The sequence below is a fragment of the Hippocampus comes genome, unplaced genomic scaffold (assembly GCF_001891065.2).
Source record: "Hippocampus comes isolate QL1 unplaced genomic scaffold, H_comes_QL1_v1.1 scaffold48, whole genome shotgun sequence".
NCBI lineage: Eukaryota > Metazoa > Chordata > Actinopteri > Syngnathiformes > Syngnathidae > Hippocampus > Hippocampus comes.
Window position 1 is genome coordinate 3,025,372 of NW_017808403.1, and position 18,265 is coordinate 3,043,636.

General features: G+C 45.7%; 1 protein-coding gene across 1 annotated transcript in view; it reads left to right on the forward strand.

The window, feature by feature from the left end:
• The first annotated feature begins 2,777 nt into the window (after positions 1–2,777).
• Positions 2,778–18,265, forward strand: part of bptf (bromodomain PHD finger transcription factor) — a 24,049-nt gene continuing 8,561 nt past the window's right edge. Inside the window, 21 exon segments of the mRNA XM_019858452.1 lie at positions 2,778–3,901; positions 4,904–5,717; positions 8,273–8,493; positions 8,607–8,792; positions 9,286–9,435; positions 9,981–10,142; positions 10,278–10,363; positions 10,482–10,825; positions 11,068–11,199; positions 11,306–11,435; positions 11,523–11,658; positions 11,765–12,019; positions 12,190–13,714; positions 13,854–13,978; positions 14,400–14,528; positions 14,776–14,926; positions 15,106–15,229; positions 15,342–15,594; positions 15,896–16,023; positions 16,109–16,166; positions 16,263–16,346. Of these exon segments, the coding sequence (XP_019714011.1) occupies positions 3,379–3,901; positions 4,904–5,717; positions 8,273–8,493; positions 8,607–8,792; positions 9,286–9,435; positions 9,981–10,142; positions 10,278–10,363; positions 10,482–10,825; positions 11,068–11,199; positions 11,306–11,435; positions 11,523–11,658; positions 11,765–12,019; positions 12,190–13,714; positions 13,854–13,978; positions 14,400–14,528; positions 14,776–14,926; positions 15,106–15,229; positions 15,342–15,594; positions 15,896–16,023; positions 16,109–16,166; positions 16,263–16,346 (5,716 nt within the window). The 5' untranslated portion in view covers positions 2,778–3,378.

Here is an 18,265-nt window from a genome sequence, read left to right on the forward strand (position 1 = left end):
TTTTTTTTTTTCTGTTTATTGTTTTTCAATTAATAAAATGCAATTATTAAAAAATAAAAGGGGGCGTTGTGTTTTATTTAGAACCACTGGGTGGGTTATAAAGGGACAGCAAGGCCTCTGTTGGCCTAAGCAGTATCAGAAGCGCCTCTATACAACCTTGCTTCTAATATCGGTTCCATGAAATGGTCTGACTTTATTCCCAACAGTCTGTTCTTGTAATCTCGTAGCGGTTCTTTCGGTTGCATTGGTCTCGGTAAACATCAGGCCAGTGCAAAATTCTGCGTTTCAGAATTTAAAAGGATGAATTTGAACTGACTGCGCTTCATGTAAGGTCACTGCCAAGCCTTAATGTTAGGGTCCGGTGCCATTTTACATCTTTCTTCCGGTCCACAATGGGCCAAGGTTTTTCAGGCCCTGCTCTCCTGTATGCTAAGATGAAGCACTGGTCCCGAGAGCGGTGCCCCTCCCCCTCGCCTCTGCCCACAGGCACTTTTGACTGCCAGCTGAATGGGTCAGTGTGACAGCCTCATGCTAAGTGTCTGTTGAACAAAGCATCGATGACACCCTATGTTTTTAATCTGGGACAGACCACACACACCACTGTACAAACTCTTTTTTTTTTTGTTGTTGCTGTTTTTTGTGGTTTTGCTGCAACTTCATTCTTCTCAACCGTCATTTGAGTCTTTTAAACGTACTCGTTACATCAGCAGTCCCCTTTTTACTTATCTCATCTGGGCTCTTTTGTGCTCCTGAAAGATATCAGCCTGCTTCAGTGCTCCCATTCAATTCAACGCACCCGTGACGCATTCACTGACAACTACTGATGTTGCCTTTAATTTCAATCGAAGGGGGTTCTGGTGTTCTCATAGAATACAGTCATTCTTGTTCTAAAAGAGTGTGCGTGGAAAAAAAAAATATATTTATATATAAATTTGTATTTGATAAAGTATTCCTCCGTGCACAATAGCTTGACACATTTCATACCAATGGAAAGAAAGGCTGTTTTATTTCCCTCTCGGAAGATGACCCATTTGTCAAGAAGGTGCACGTTAAACGTACTGCGCGCGTGTGGTCTTCAGGCTGTTTACCATATGTTGTGTCCAGCGGCATGTCATGCCAGCATTTTAAGATGATTGAAGGATTTGCAAGAGACGGGACATCAAAGTTGAGAAGATTATCATCTGCGTTTGAACTCAATGACCCGTTTGCGCAAGTCCCACCATATGTTTAACCTTTCTCTTTCAGTCTGAACAATGGGATTTTAAACGCAAGGCGCAGGGGCCTTACTCGGCCCCCGCATCACTTCATGTGGCCCACGAATGCAAACAAATCGGGTGAATTCAGGTTTATTGCATTTCTTTTTTTGGGGGGGGCCAGAAAATCTGTCATGAAATGACAAATTTCCTTCACTTTTGATTGTTATTACAGTAGAAGCATTTTTCCAGACCATGTGCCTTTTTTATCATCGTTGTTTTTCATTTTTATGAGTTTCTTGTAGTGCCTTACATTCATGCGGTGTGCAGTGTTTGGGTGAAAGTGAATCTTGATTTCTCCATGTTTGCTGTCTGCTTTGTGATCCATCCTTTGGCTGTTTGCAAAATCATGGATGGATACTGTAGCTCAAAAGAGATGGTCGACTTGAGTTTTTTTCTATAAATACGTTTCCATTTGTGTACCAGAGGTATGCGGTTTTAAAGTGTGAAGACTGTGTTTGCTGTTGCGGGTCTTGACTGTTCCCTCAGTTTAGCTCCTATTTTTCAGCCGTGGTTAGTGCTGTTAATCATATTGGAGTAGGCACTGAGCTGAAGTTTAAACCTGCCTCCCCATGTAACACATTAAATGAAGAGCCTGGGGAAATAATCAGGTTATGCCACCAGCACTGGCGTTTACAAGATTTAGCTACCATGCAAAGGTTAGCAATTTCCATTTTCTTCCCACTGGCTAACAGGTTAATAAAACATGCCGCCTGTTGGGTAATTCACTTGTACAAAATTCAAATGTCACTCTCCTCTTTGATATTTGCAGCCTCTCTGACCTCCTGCAATCTTCCATAAAACTGCAGTTTGATGTCAGTCCAGGCGACTATGGCATTCACAGGATTTTAATTAGCCCTACAGGTTATTGTTAAACCTCCTTGGGTCCCTTTAAAGGTGCTGTATTGTAGCCAAATCCTATTATTGTAGTCAAATAAAACGACTGAGAATGAATGGTCATGCTAATATGATGTCTAAAATGACAACTGTCCTTGCAGACAAAAAGACATTTTTGAAAATGTGTGCAACAACTCTGCTGTTATCATACCAGTGCTTCATTTTCTTTCTCGAGTTTTACGTTATTGTACTGCCACCTGCTGGTAATATATTGTGTGTGTGATGTAATACGAAAGTACAGTACAATACATGACTGTACAGAACTGTACAATGTTTTATCAACATTTGATTTTCCGGTAATTATGATGTCTAAAATGACAACTGTCCTTGCAGACAAAAAGACATTTTTGAAAATGTGTGCAACAACTCTGCTGTTATCATACCAGTGCTTCATTTTCTTTCTCGAGTTTTACGTTATTGTACTGCCACCTGCTGGTAATATATTGTGTGTGTAATGTAATACCATAAGTACAGTACAATACATGACTGTACAGTACAATGTTTTATCAACATTTGATTTTCCGGTAATAAATGTGTCAACAGATGAGTTTTACCTTCTAACTGGGTAAATCTGCATTGGTTAAAAAAATCACTTTCATTATTACGAACCGATAATGAATTTATTTATTGAATTATGCGTTTCGGTTATTTTGTCCAACACATTCTGTTGTGCTGAAACACCGCATTGTTCATAATATGGTCATTCAGATGTCAGATATATTTTTAACAATCTAATAAAATATTCAGTTCAGGATAAGCGAAATGCAATACAAAACAATGCAATAGAATGCAGTATAAAATAAGACAGCATCCGATCTTTGGAGGATATTCTGCGGTTAAGGAAAAAAAGGGGGAAAAAGACTTAAGTTGACATGAAATATTAATGTCAATATTACTTCTGTCGATAAATAAGAAAAGCCTTTTTTTCTGGGTTATTGTAACCACTTGCGAGCGAGCGGCTGTACCACGTGACCCAAGTGGTAGGGGCCTGTAGTGTTTGTTGAGCCACAGACAGAGAGGCAGAAAAGAAAAATGGCGGCTCTCGGCGAACCCGAACGGGACGCCGGGCTAACACTTTGAGCTTTCACACCCGAGGAAACACACTGAGGTTGCGGGCTTGCATGCTCGGCACCAACCCCGACCACTCCGATTCTGTAGGGGGACCGCTTTTCGCTCGCTTCCTGCGAACGCAATCACTGGGGATATAAACGAATAGCTTTCGCCTATCATGAGAGGGAAAAGGGGCAGGCCGCCCAAACCGCTAGCAACCGAGGAGCAGTCGCCAGCTCCGGCTACTACACGGGGCTTGCGGCCGAGGAGGAATATCAAGCCCCGTTTCCGAGACAGCGGCGAGGAGGACGCGGAGAGTCCCGTTCGGGAAGTAGCCAAGCCGACCAGGAAAAAGAAAGCGGCATCTGTCATCTCGACGCGAGGCAGGGGACGAGGCAGAGGTGGCCGAGGAAGAAGAGGGGCTCGCGGAGGCAGGAGGACCCCTGCCTCCAAAACGGTCGTGTACGACGACCACGAGAGCGACGAGGACGACGACGCTGTCAGTTTGAGATCCGAGGAAGAAGAGCCGGTCGAGGAGGACCCTCAGTCCGATGAGGACGAGGCCCTCAAGGAGGACTCGGACTGCCTCGATGATGTGCTGGACGAGCAGCAGCGGCAGGAGGAGGAGGAGGTGGAAGAGGATGCCAGCTACTGTACGGAGAGTAGCTTTCGGAGTCAGAGCACACACGCCAGCACACCGGGTAATTCTACAACAAACGTTTTCATTTTGCGCTAACGGGGTCGACAGGCTCGTAATCACCCTCCCACACTCCGTAGCCCAACAAGGGCTGCACATAGTTTGGTACACCAAGCAGTATGGTTGTTGTTCAAAATGGAGAATGCACAGTGTAAGCAACACAGGCCGCAGTCTGCGCTTCTTGATCGCAGGCAGGTGGATTGTAAAGTTAGATTACGGGAGCTAAACATTGCACGTTCACGCCAAATCACGGACGTTTTGTGACCCAATTGTAAACGTGTGGATCCGGGCTCGGGTGTTGTTTTGCCCTCAGCTAAGTGGTAGCTTTGAATGCTAATGTTAGCAAGCAAAATTAGCCCATACAAATAAGTTACTGTCAACCACAGGTGGCGAAAGTACTCACACGTTGAACTTTGGTAAAATATGTTTATTTTCTTCTTCAAAACAGCTAATTGGGAAAAAAAATTGAGATGCCAATTCCACCATTGTACTTGGGTCAGAGTAAATACAAACTTCCCTCTGAAATGAACTGATGTACAAAACCTAAAATGAGTTTTTATTGTCAGTTGTATACGATATCAGTTTTAATCGTTTGGCAAAACATACAAAAACTCTTGCACGCATAATAGTTTAAGTATTACTAATTGACACAGTGCTTGTATTGAGGAAAAAAACTACACCATGGTGTTGCATGTGATTTAGGGTCGGGTCTGTCCTGGTTTTGCCCCTTCCCCGATTCCCCCAAAAAATTAATTTTGCCTCACATAAAATAACAGATGCACTCAAGTGCCACCAACCATAACAGCTTCCTGGATATTGCCAAAACACTTTTCAAATATGAATGAATTCATATTTATCAGAAATTGTATATGAACGGAACAGTCGATAAGACAAAGACGAATCGACGTATGGTCTATATACAGCTTTGTAATGTTGAACGTGACTTTAAATGTCTGTGTGTTTATGAAGAGCGCGTCGTTTGCTGATACCTCTGTGTGTCCTACAGGGAGGAAAAAGGCCCGACCCCGCACCCCCATTTTGGAAGAGAAAAACATCCCCCCTCTTGATCTACCCGCATCTTCCGAGGATCTCCTGGTGCCTAGCGAAGACCTGCTAAATGCAACCTCCATCTACGAGGTGCTTCGAAACTTCAGCACGGTGCTGCGGCTGTCCCCCTTCCGCTTTGAGGACTTTTGCGCAGCGCTCATCGGCCAGGAACAATGCACTTTAATAGCAGAGACTCACATTTCTCTGCTGAAGGCCATCCTGCATGAAGAGGAAACGTCCAACACTAGCTTTGGGCCCGCTGACCTCAAGGACAGCGTCAATTCCACTCTGTACTTCATCGACGGCATGACGTGGCCCGAGGTGTTACGTGCTTATTGTGAGAGTGACACAGAGTACCACTACGTGCTGCCCGATCAGGAACTGGATGATTATCCTTTTGGTCCCGTTGAAAGTAAAATCAAGGTGCTTCAGTTCTTGGTGAACCAGTTTCTTACCACCAACATTGCCCGTGAAGAGCTGATGTCTGATGGCGTCATGCAGTATGACGACCACTGTCGCGTATGTCACCGCCTCGGTGACCTGCTCTGCTGCGAGACCTGCTCTGCAGTTTACCACTTGGAGTGTGTGAAGCCACCACTAAAGGAGGTTCCGGAAGACGAGTGGCAGTGCGAGATCTGTGTGGCACATCAAGTACCCGGCGTGACCGACTGTGTGACGGAAGCGCAGAAGAACAGGCCCTACATACGCCAGGAGCCTCTTGGATATGACCGCCACCAGAGGAAATACTGGTTTCTCAGCAGAAGGATTATTATGTAAGTCAATACCACTCTGTAGCAAAATACACTGCAAGTCAAAAGATTTGATGCTTGCTGCTTACAGGTATTTAACGCTACACCGGTGCCTTCATTTGTTCCTTGACCACGCACATAACTGAAAACACTGACCTCAAATCATATTTCCCCACCGAAATGACGTGCCAAAGATTCATTCCAGCCTTTCAAAAAACATGTTTTGTGGTAACCCTGTAAAATGACAAGGGGTGTTCCGATCAGGGTTTCATGCTGCTGATTTTACTACCAATTATGAGTGAGATTGGCCGATATAGATTCCGATACCATTCACATAGATTAGCTACACATTTTCCAATTTTAGAGCTCCTTACTAGCAATTATTTTCACATTTGATTAATCTGTCAATTATTCTTTTCAATGATTGGATGAATCCGATTTAAAAATAAACATTGTGTTGAAATTTCCATCCCTTGATGACTGTATTTTCCCGACGATAAGCCACTTTTTCTCCCCCGCGCTTTGAAACCTGCAATTTTGAATGTGACACCATTTATGAATAAAATCTTACAAATGAGCTTCAAGGAAAGTACTCACACGTTGAACTTTGGTAAAATATGTTTATTTTCTTCTTCAAAACAGCTAATTGGGAAAAAAAATTGAGATGCCAATTCCACCATTGTACTTGGGTCAGAGTAAATACAAACTTCCCTCTGAAATGAACTGATGTACAAAACCTAAAATGAGTTTTTATTGTCAGTTGTATACGATATCAGTTTTAATCGTTTGGCAAAACATACAAAAACTCTTGCACGCATAATAGTTTAAGTATTACTAATTGACACAGTGCTTGTATTGAGGAAAAAAACTACACCATGGTGTTGCATGTGATTTAGGGTCGGGTCTGTCCTGGTTTTGCCCCTTCCCCGATTCCCCCAAAAAATTAATTTTGCCTCAAATAAAATAACAGATGCACTCAAGTGCCACCAACCATAACAGCTTCCTGGATATTGCCAAAACACTTTTCAAATATGAATGAATTCATATTTATCAGAAATTGTATATGAACGGAACAGTCGATAAGACAAAGACGAATCGACGTATGGTCTATATACAGCTTTGTAATGTTGAACGTGACTTTAAATGTCTGTGTGTTTATGAAGAGCGCGTCGTTTGCTGATACCTCTGTGTGTCCTACAGGGAGGAAAAAGGCCCGACCCCGCACCCCCATTTTGGAAGAGAAAAACATCCCCCCTCTTGATCTACCCGCATCTTCCGAGGATCTCCTGGTGCCTAGCGAAGACCTGCTAAATGCAACCTCCATCTACGAGGTGCTTCGGAACTTCAGCACGGTGCTGCGGCTGTCCCCCTTCCGCTTTGAGGACTTTTGCGCAGCGCTCATCGGCCAGGAACAATGCACTTTAATAGCAGAGACTCACATTTCTCTGCTGAAGGCCATCCTGCATGAAGAGGAAACGTCCAACACTAGCTTTGGGCCCGCTGACCTCAAGGACAGCGTCAATTCCACTCTGTACTTCATCGACGGCATGACGTGGCCCGAGGTGTTACGTGCTTATTGTGAGAGTGACACAGAGTACCACTACGTGCTGCCCGATCAGGAACTGGATGATTATCCTTTTGGTCCCGTTGAAAGTAAAATCAAGGTGCTTCAGTTCTTGGTGAACCAGTTTCTTACCACCAACATTGCCCGTGAAGAGCTGATGTCTGATGGCGTCATGCAGTATGACGACCACTGTCGCGTATGTCACCGCCTCGGTGATCTGCTCTGCTGCGAGACCTGCTCTGCAGTTTACCACTTGGAGTGTGTGAAGCCACCACTAAAGGAGGTTCCGGAAGACGAGTGGCAGTGCGAGATCTGTGTGGCACATCAAGTACCCGGCGTGACCGACTGTGTGACGGAAGCGCAGAAGAACAGGCCCTACATACGCCAGGAGCCTCTTGGATATGACCGCCACCAGAGGAAATACTGGTTTCTCAGCAGAAGGATTATTATGTAAGTCAATACCACTCTGTAGCAAAATACACTGTAAGTCAAAAGATTTGATGCTTGCTGGTTACAGGTATTTAATCCTACACCGGTGCCTTCATTTGTTCCTTGACCATGCACATAACTGAAAACACTGATCTCAAATCATATTTCACCACCGAAATGAAGTGCCAATGATTCATTCCCGCCTCTCAAAAAACACGTTTCGTGGTCACGTGTTTAATAATGAGAAAAATAGCACTCTAGGTTATACGCTATAAAATGACAAGGGGTGCTCCGATCAGGGTTTCATGCTGCTGATTTTGCTACCAATTATGAGTGAGATTGGCTGGTATTGATTTTCCCGACGATAAGCCACTTTTTCTCCGCCGCGCTTTGAAACCTGCAATTTTGAATGTGACGCCATTTATGAATAAAATCTTACAAATGAGCTTCAAGCTGTCGATAGATTTACACGCAGTCTTGTCACATTTGACCAATGAATTGAATTATTAATTCAACACTCGCCTATATTGGTTTGCATTTCCATATGCCACCCTGTGTCATCTTCTTGTTGTCACTTCCTTGCCAGTGAAGAGGACGGTGAACATCAGAAGAAAAAGATCTGGTACTACAGCAGCAGATCCCAGTTTCAAGAGCTGCTTGAGTGTCTGGATAAGGACTACTGGGAGATGGACCTTTGGGCCAGTCTGGAGGAGATAAAGGAGGAAGTTCAAACTCACATGGACATCACAGAGGACCTTACCGATAAAGCTCGCGGAAACAATAAAGCCTACCTCACTGCTGTCAACGGTAGGGATTTGATTTGTGTAGTGTAACCATCCATGTGTGCTATGCCGAAATAGACATGACATTTGTCCAAATTTTACAATCCAACGCCCATTTGTCTGTCTGTCTTATGCCAGAGATGGTCACGGAACGTTTAAATATCAGACGGGACGCACGGACAGCAAACCGGCAAGCAGAGGAAGTGAATACACAAGCAGAAAAAAGTTGTGCGCCGACAGTGGGGGACTCTGCCAAAGTTCCGTCGCAGCTCGGTGATGGAGAGCACAAAGACACCGAGCCCAAGGAGACCGCGACTATGCCAGGTAAATGAGAACTGAATAACTCGGTGCACGTGACTTTTTCAGGAATGTCCCGATCACGCTTTTTTTCAATCACCCGAGTCCGAATCCCAGTCTTTGATTAAAAGTACGGTGTCTGCCGATACCGAGTCCCGATCTGATACTTAGGCAATGTCTCTTGACTACACCACTACTAAATAAAAATGAATAAATAAATAAACTGAAACATCACATTGTGTCAGATAACACTAAGGTATTGTGTTGTATTTGGAAGGATATTTGCAAATTTTGATGATTTGGGAGCTATTTGACCTTTAAATGTTTCGAAAATGAATAAAACCAACCGATCTTTTTCACCGGATCGGTTAAGAACATGTGATTGGCCTCGATTTCCGATCACGTGCTCGGATGGGGACGTCTCTACTTTGTTTCCCATGCCGCTACTGACTCATGTGCAATCCGTGGTAAGAACTCATTGATATAAAGACCCATCCGTGTATTCTTTGACCTGCCACAGCAGCTGTCGTTCCAACTGGTGCCCAAGAGAGCTGCGCGTCTGATTCTAAGTCCAGCTCAGCCCCCCGGGACTCAACTGAATTTCCTGATTCAAACATCGACGCCAAGGAGGATGGGGAATCCCCGACAGCGGCAAAGCAGGAAAGGACAGGTACTCGGTTGCCATTTGTGGCTGTCCGCCGCCTCTTTCGCCATTCCGGGCATTTCTCCGCCCCTTTGTGCAAATGCAGTTGCCCGCTGACCGTAGCCATACCATCTACAGCTAACCCGGCTAATAAAAGATGTCGCCTGTCAATAAGCCCTTCCCAGTTCATCACTTTAGCAACCCTCAGCAAATGCAGCTGCCCGCTGACCGTAGCTATACCATCTACAGCTAACCCGGCTCATAAAAGACGTCGCCTGTCAACTAAGCCCTTCCCAGTTCATCACTTTAGCAACCCTCACTGCTCATAATCCCATGAAGCATATTGTACACTGTTCGCTGTCCATACCTGAGCCTTTTCATTCACTGGTCAGCCAATTCAACCATTTTTTTAACCCACTCGTCACCCCATCAGCCATACCCCACCGTCAAATCTTGTCATTATGTGCAGCAGTCTTTACTTTTGCGATAGAAGTTCTTCCGTCGTACCGGTCACAGCGCCAGTAATGCTTGACTTAACCCACGGTTTGTACACTTGTACTTTATTTTCTAAGATGAAGCTAAGCGGAGCAGTGAATCCATGCAAGCACAAACCCCTGACGAGCATCCTGAAGCAGGTCCAAAGGTCTCAGACAGCAGGAGCCCCGGGAAACCAGAGCAGCCAGACCTGTTTGAAAGGTCCTCTCGGTCATCTTTCACCAGTCAAGATGGGACAGGTCAGTGGTTGTACTATTTTTGAAACGCACTTATTTTCATTTATGCCACACACGATTTCAAATTTTAATAAGTCAAAGATGGTTATGTGGTTTGTTATTACACTGAAGTAATGTCATCTGCCCTGTGATTGACAGAGGAGTGTCATGAAAATATGAGGCGCAACAAAGCAACTGGATCGGCGCTGGAATCTATGAACCAAATTTTGAGAAAAAGCAAAGAGGTGATGCAAGTGTCCATTTGAAAATGGACACTGGTTGTTTTTTTCGATTAAATCAAATAGACTGAAATCTTTTAGTGACGTTATTTCGCCAACAAAAACTCCTCTTCCTGTGTTTCAGTCATCCCCTGATGTAGAGACTTCACATTCCAGCTTTTCCAAAAGTGACTTTGCGTTGAACTTGAACAACTTGTTCAAATTGGGTCAGGAAGGTAAATATCGGGTGTACCATAACCAGTACAGCACCAACGTCCTGGCGCTCAACAAGCATCAGCACCGGGAAGACAACGACAAAAGGCGGCACCTCTCCCACAAGTTCAGCTTGACGGCTGCATCGGAGTTCAAATGGAACGGCTCCATCTACGGATCACGGAGCCTGACTATCACCACCCTGCGTTTCAACATCATCCAGCTGGAGAGCAACATCCCACCACCATTTATGCACCTGAACTGGGCATCACACAGGTTAGAACTTTGACCAGGTCAACCAGATTCTCTTTGTACGTTCACTTTGTCATCTAGTTGTTTTTTTTAAACTGACGGCCATAAAGCTCCAACTACCCCCGCCCCCCTTCCCACACCCCACACATTACCTACAATGCAGCCTTCAAGTTCAAGCCTTCTGGCTGCCTGTATATGATTCTTTTTTTGACAAGAAATCTGTTCGGGCATCATGAACACATCACGTTACTCTTTTTTTTTTCTAGAACTAACTGGAACAAAGCAGTGCAAATGTGTAGCAAAGCGAGGGAATTTGCTCTCGCCTTGGCCATCCTGGAGTGTGCCATCAAGCCGGTTGTCATGCTGCCCGTTTGGAAAGATTCCCTCGGACACACAAGGTGACGGGCATGCATTACGACAGGAACTGTATAACGGTCAAATCGTACCACGTCATCTGCGATTTCGACTTGATAAGATTTTGAACAGGACGTTCTCCTGTCTCAGGCTACACCGCATGACCTCCATGGAGCGTGAAGAGAAAGAGAAGGTCAAGAAACGGGAGAAAAAGCTGGAGGATGAGGAGTCGCTGCAGCAGGCCACATGGGTGAAGTACAGCGTTAACATCAAACACCAGGTAAAACAAAAACAAAATTGAGCATTACAATTGCGTACCGTTGGATGCAGGCTTCATTCTAGGATTTCACTGTGGTGTTCTGACTAGGTGTGGAAGCAGAAGGGTGAAGAGTACAGAGTGACGGGGTACGGTGGCTGGAGCTGGGTCAGTAAGACTCGCGTACCGCGTTTTGTTCCTAAATTACCAGGAAACACAAATGCCAACTACCGAAAAGAACTGAAAGGTAAGGAATAAAGATGAAGTGTTTTGGGGGCTTTTCCTTCCCCCCAAAATATGTCTGTGAGATGCCAGCACCTAAAATTGCATATCTAATCCTGTCTTCCTAGCAGCCAAAATTAGGCAGGAAAATGATGCTTGCACCAACAAACAGAAAAAGGCAGAGGATGAAATGCAGACGAGTCAAAGTACGGCGGAGGAAAAACAGCAGGTTTCCATGCGTGTGTCAGCTCCAAGTGCCTCATCTGAACAAGAACAGGCAGCAAAAGAGGAAGCCAAGCCCAAAGACGAGGAGCAAGAAAAGGTAGAAGACAACAAAATGGAGGTTGAACCCAGTGTGAATACAGCACCATCAAATGAAGACGGAGGTAATGGAGGCAATTTCAAACACAAATATGCATTTCAGTTTAAACCCATTAGACTTATTTCTTGCCTTGGATCAAATAAAGGCTTTACAACTTGACAGGATCCACTGTGCCATTTGTAAATGTTATTACTCTTCGGAGATCACATAATCTCACTTTCCTGTGCATTCTAGAAAATGTTGAAAACAAAGGCCCGTCATTGCCTGCTGAACAGCCTGTAAAAACGGAGCCGATCCAGAAAGACGACCCACCGAAGGACGAGACCTCTGCACTGAAGCCTTTGTATGACGTTGTCAATGTCAGCGAAGGATTTCATTTGCGAACAGCTTATAAGCAGAAGGTAAAGCCTTCCAAATTGGATGGGCTCTTGGAGCGGCGTGTCAAACAGTTCACTTTGGAGGAGAAGCAGAGACTGGAGCGGTTCAGACAGGCAGCCTTGCTGTCAAAAATGGCTTCCACGCGGTCCACTTCTGGAATCAAAACTGAAACTAAACAGCCGCCCGCTGTGAATCCATGTGTTAAAGTTGAAGAAAAGAATGGTGACAAGAAGGTGAAAGACCCTGTCGTAAAACAGCTTGACTTCGATCAGGAACGCAACGAGCTCCAAGTCAACTCGGATATCAAATTGGACAGTCACAGCCTGCAGACAGAAATCGGTCCCGCGCATGGGAATGGTGGAAGTGCTGCGGCATACAACGAAGTGAACGGAGGATCCACAGGAAGCACTGGGCTCAATGGTAAAAACAATTTTAAATCCGAAGCGATAGAAAGCCAGGAGAAACCTCTGAAACAAGAGGTTGAAGAGAACACAAAGAAACGTAGCTACGAGGAAATGGAGCAAGGCAGTCGGCGGACTGATGGGGAGATCGTGGAGGCTGACCGAAGCAAGACCAACGCAGAGCAGCTGAATGGAGAAACTGGGCCCGCTGTTCCTTCAAATTCAAACATCAACTCAAACCTCAGCAATCAAGTCCACGGTGGTAACAAAGAACCTGTCAAACCGCTAATGAATGGAAGTCTCTCCCAAAATGTTGCCTCCTATGATGGTCATTCACCTCCCTCAAAGATCCCCAAATTAGAAAATCATGTGGCCGATACAGCCGAGCCGCAAAATGTTGTAAGTAGCAACAAGGATGCACTTAAAGGTTCAGATGGGGCAGTGCCCGCTCATTTTCAAACTTCAACCGCCGCTTGCCTTCATAGTAGTGACAACGGCAGTAGTAGACAAGATATAAAGACACCCCCGCAAAATGTCCTAGAGTCTCAAAACGCCCAAACCTCTGCGGCAAATAACACGGTCTCTTCCACTCCGACCTCCGCCAATAAGCCAGTGTCGGCAATCTCTCCAAGTTCCAAGCCTGTCGGTGCAGATGTTACTTGTCCAAAGGTGGGTTCCACCGCTTCAACCACAAGCAGCTCCATGACGATATGCAAAGAGTACAGCACCAGTGAGAGAGTCAGTCTCCTCAAGTTCACCAAATGTAAGAAGGCGCGGTCAGGCACAGCCCTGCCGTCCTATCGCAAATTTGTCACCAAAAGCAGCAAAAAGAGCATTTTTGTCCTGCCCAATGATGACCTGAAGAGGCTGGCGAGGAGAGGAGGCTTCAAAGAGGTTCCCATCTTCAACTACAATGCCAAGCCAGCCCTGGATATATGGCCCTACCCGTCTCCTCGGCCTACGTTTGGAATCACGTGGAGGTTGGCATCACGGCGACGTCTTTTTCTTCCTCTTTGCGAGATCTTGATATCACCGCGCTTATTCTCTACGGGCTATAAATAGAAGTGTATTTTTACAATCGCTCGAATATGCAGATTCTCCTATTTGTTCCCCGTCTAGGTACCGTCTTCAGACAATGAGATCGCTGGCGGGAGTCAGCCTGATGCTCAGGTTGCTCTGGGCCTGCCTAAGATGGGATGACATGGCTGTCAAGCCCTCTGTTGCTGTCGGCCTAACGCGCAAAGGTGGGGAGCCAAGCATTCATCATTGGATTGATTTCCTCCCTTTGTGCCGCATCTTTGTTTGAGAACGGCTCATTTGTTTTTCCATGTGTTATGCGGTCGTGTAGTTGTCTGAACGTCTGCCTCACAATTGAGAAGCGCTGGGATCATGTTCTCCCTGTCCTTGTGTGGGTTTTCTCTAGGTGCTCAGGAAACATGCTTCTTCGGTTTATTGGGGGGTTCTAACTTGCCAATGAGTCTGAATATGACAGTGAATGGTTGTTAGTCTACATGTGCCCTGCGATTGACCGGCGACAAGTCCAGGCTTGGACCCGTCCTCTCGCAAAGCCAGCGCTGGGACAATCCAGCCCACCAGTGCCATACAATATGGATGGGGGGGATACTGTGCTAACATGTACTGTATACTATGCTTCTCCGCCCCCAGAAACCACAGACACAGATATCACCACAACAGAGATCATAAAACGCAGAGACGTGGGACCTTATGGCATCTACTCAGAATATTGTATCAGGAAGATTATCTGTCCGCTTGGAAACAGAGACACCCCAAAAGGTAACACTTAGATGATGTAGTAGGTTGGAGAGTCCGAGGCCACCGAGCGACGCAGCTAAAAAAAGATTTAGTTTTAGATGTGAAAACTGTCTGTGTATGGCGTGCATCGCAAACGAATATGTTCGCGATTGTCCAGTTGAGTCGCTTTCAGCCGTGTCGCTCGGCGTGCGCAAGACATAGGAAAGAGCGGGATTTGTTGCCGTTTGAATAACCCTCAAACTGAGCTATTTCCCTTTTGTATCAATAGAAACTCCGACTCCACAAAGGAAAGGCCTACGATCCAGTGCCTTGAGACCCAAGAAAAAGGAGTCAACCAAGCCAACCGGACCTATTGCTGTGGAGACGTGGATTCCTGAAGAAGATCTGGAGCTGTGGGAGATCAGAGCCTTTGCAGAAAAGTGAGCTCGACCTAAACCTGTTCAAGAAACAAATGTTTTTGGAGCTATCGCTTTTTCCGGAGGACATATCTCAACCGCTGTTGTTTGAATAAGGCAGAACCGTAATAGGGCATGGAAGTACCTTAGTGGAAAAGTATTTTATAAATATATCTCCATGACCCTTTTCCTTATGACAACAGAATGGAGAAGGAGAAACTACAAGGAACTGATTCCCCTAAAACAGTCAGTACCCTGAAGAGTGCGGAGGATGTCAAGACGCATTTGGAGAATCAGCTTAAGCAGACCAGAATGGCTGCCCAGCAGGTGAGAAGACAGCACAAGTCAGCAGTCATCATCTTTTCAATGATTTCGGGAGACCTCGATCAGATTGGTAGTCAAATAAAAAAGTAAAGATTCACTGAACGTCTCATTTTAGAAACGCTTTGAGCAACAAGCCATATCCACAGCTGCAGCCACAACCATCACCACCACGACACCCTCATCATCCAGCACTTCAAATTGTGTTAGTACCCCCGTGTCCACGGGCCAGAGAACAAGTCAGGTCACATCAGGAACCAAGATGGTCTTGGCCTCCAAATTGGGCTCACCAGTCTCCTTGCAGCAAGACAAGAACTTCCACCAGTCTTTTGCCACCTGGGTCAAGCAGGGTCAGACCAGTAGTAATACAGGTAAGTGTTTGTATGCGACCAATCCCCCTAAAATAAAACAACGGTTCCCGATAATCGGGCTGAAAGATTTATGGTTTTGCAAGAGAATCTCAGACAATGCGATTTCATCAAAGCTGTGTTTTTTTTTTTTTTTAACGTGCTGCCATTCCCCCCTGAGCTCACCAATCAGAACTGGCACGCTATTCATGGGCAGGTCACACGAACTGCTCCAGCACCCCCCCACTCCCACCCCGACCCTCGTGAGGATAAGCGGATCGGAAAATGGATGGATGGATATTTATATCATTGTTTCTCACGACAGATGAGCAGAAATGCAACAGCATATTCCCGTCCGGCCCGCCTGCAAACCTGAGGACATACAGTACACTCCATCCGACAACTGGCAATATCAATCTCAGAGCGAGCAACTCGACTTCATCGATGCAACAGGTATTTTGTCTCTCTGACTCGGACCTTGTTCAAGCTTACCTCAAGCAAGCAACATGATCAATGGTTACTCTTGTTTTTGCTTCAGATGATGAGAGCAGGGAACCAAACACAACCTGGAGCAAGTCCTAAATTGACTCCACAAGGTATTCTTTCAATTTGGTATTTACATTTTTAACTAAACTTAGCCGCTGAGGCTCATGCCGGAAAAATAAAATCCGTTTTTATTTCTGTTTGCCTAGGCCATTCCCAACAGGTCCAGATGGGCCAAGGCCAAGTTGCATCTGCAGCTGTATCTGGTTCTACTCCAGTGCAGCCAATTGAAGGTCAGAGAGCCGCAGGTCCGTCTTCAGACAATGAGATCGCTGGCGGGAGTCAGCCTGATGCTCAGGTTGCTCTGGGCCTGCCTAAGATGGGATGACATGGCTGTCAAGCCCTCTGTTGCTGTCGGCCTAACGCGCAAAGGTGGGGAGCCAAGCATTCATCATTGGATTGATTTCCTCCCTTTGTGCCGCATCTTTGTTTGAGAACGGCTCATTTGTTTTTCCATGTGTTATGCGGTCGTGTAGTTGTCTGAACGTCTGCCTCACAATTGAGAAGCGCTGGGATCATGTTCTCCCTGTCCTTGTGTGGGTTTTCTCTAGGTGCTCAGGAAACATGCTTCTTCGGTTTATTGGGGGGTTCTAACTTGCCAATGAGTCTGAATATGAGAGTGAATGGTTGTTAGTCTACATGTGCCCTGCGATTGACCGGCGACAAGTCCAGGCTTGGACCCGTCCTCTCGCAAAGCCAGCTGGGACAAGCTCCAGCCCACCAGTGCCATACAATATGGATGGGGGGGATACTGTGCTAACATGTACTGTATTCTATGCTTCTCCGCCCCCAGAAACCACAGACACAGATATCACCACAACAGAGATCATAAAACGCAGAGACGTGGGACCTTATGGCATCTACTCAGAATATTGTATCAGGAAGATTATCTGTCCGCTTGGAAACAGAGACACCCCAAAAGGTAACACTTAGATGATGTAGTAGGTTGGAGAGTCCGAGGCCACCGAGCGACGCGGCTAAAAAAAGATTTAGTTTTAGATGTGAAAACTGTCTGTGTATGGCGTGCATCGCAAACGAATATGTTCGCGATTGTCCAGTTGAGTCGCTTTCAGCCGTGTCGCTCGGCGTGCGCAAGACATAGGAAAGAGCGGGATTTGTTGCCGTTTGAATAACCCTCAAACTGAGCTATTTCCCTTTTGTATCAATAGAAACTCCGACTCCACAAAGGAAAGGCCTACGATCCAGTGCCTTGAGACCCAAGAAAAAGGAGTCAACCAAGCCAACCGGACCTATTGCTGTGGAGACGTGGATTCCTGAAGAAGATCTGGAGCTGTGGGAGATCAGAGCCTTTGCAGAAAAGTGAGCTCGACCTAAAACTGTTCAAGAAACAAATGTTTTTGGAGCTATCGCTTTTTCCGGAGGACATATCTCAACTGCTGTTGTTTGAATGAGGCAGAACCGTAATAGGGCATGGAAGTACCTTAGTGGAAAAGTATTTTATAAATATATCTCCATGACCCTTTTCCTTATGACAACAGAATGGAGAAGGAGAAACTACAAGGAACTGATTCCCCTAAAACAGTCAGTACCCTGAAGAGTGCGGAGGATGTCAAGACGCATTTGGAGAATCAGCTTAAGCAGACCAGAATGGCTGCCCAGCAGGTGAGAAGACAGCACAAGTCAGCAGTCATCATCTTTTCAATGATTTCGGGAGACCTCGATCAGATTGGTAGTCAAATAAAAAAGTAAAGATTCACTGAACGTCTCATTTTAGAAACGCTTTGAGCAACAAGCCATATCCACAGCTGCAGCCACAACCATCACCACCACGACACCCTCATCATCCAGCACTTCAAATTGTGTTAGTACCCCCGTGTCCACGGGCCAGAGAACAAGTCAGGTCACATCAGGAACCAAGATGGTCTTGGCCTCCAAATTGGGCTCACCAGTCTCCTTGCAGCAAGACAAGAACTTCCACCAGTCTTTTGCCACCTGGGTCAAGCAGGGTCAGACCAGTAGTAATACAGGTAAGTGTTTGTATGCGACCAATCCCCCTAAAATAAAACAACGGTTCCCGATAATCGGGCTGAAAGATTTATGGTTTTGCAAGAGAATCTCAGACAATGCGATTTCATCAAAGCTGTGTTTTTTTTTTTTTTTAACGTGCTGCCATTCCCCCCGTAGCTCACTA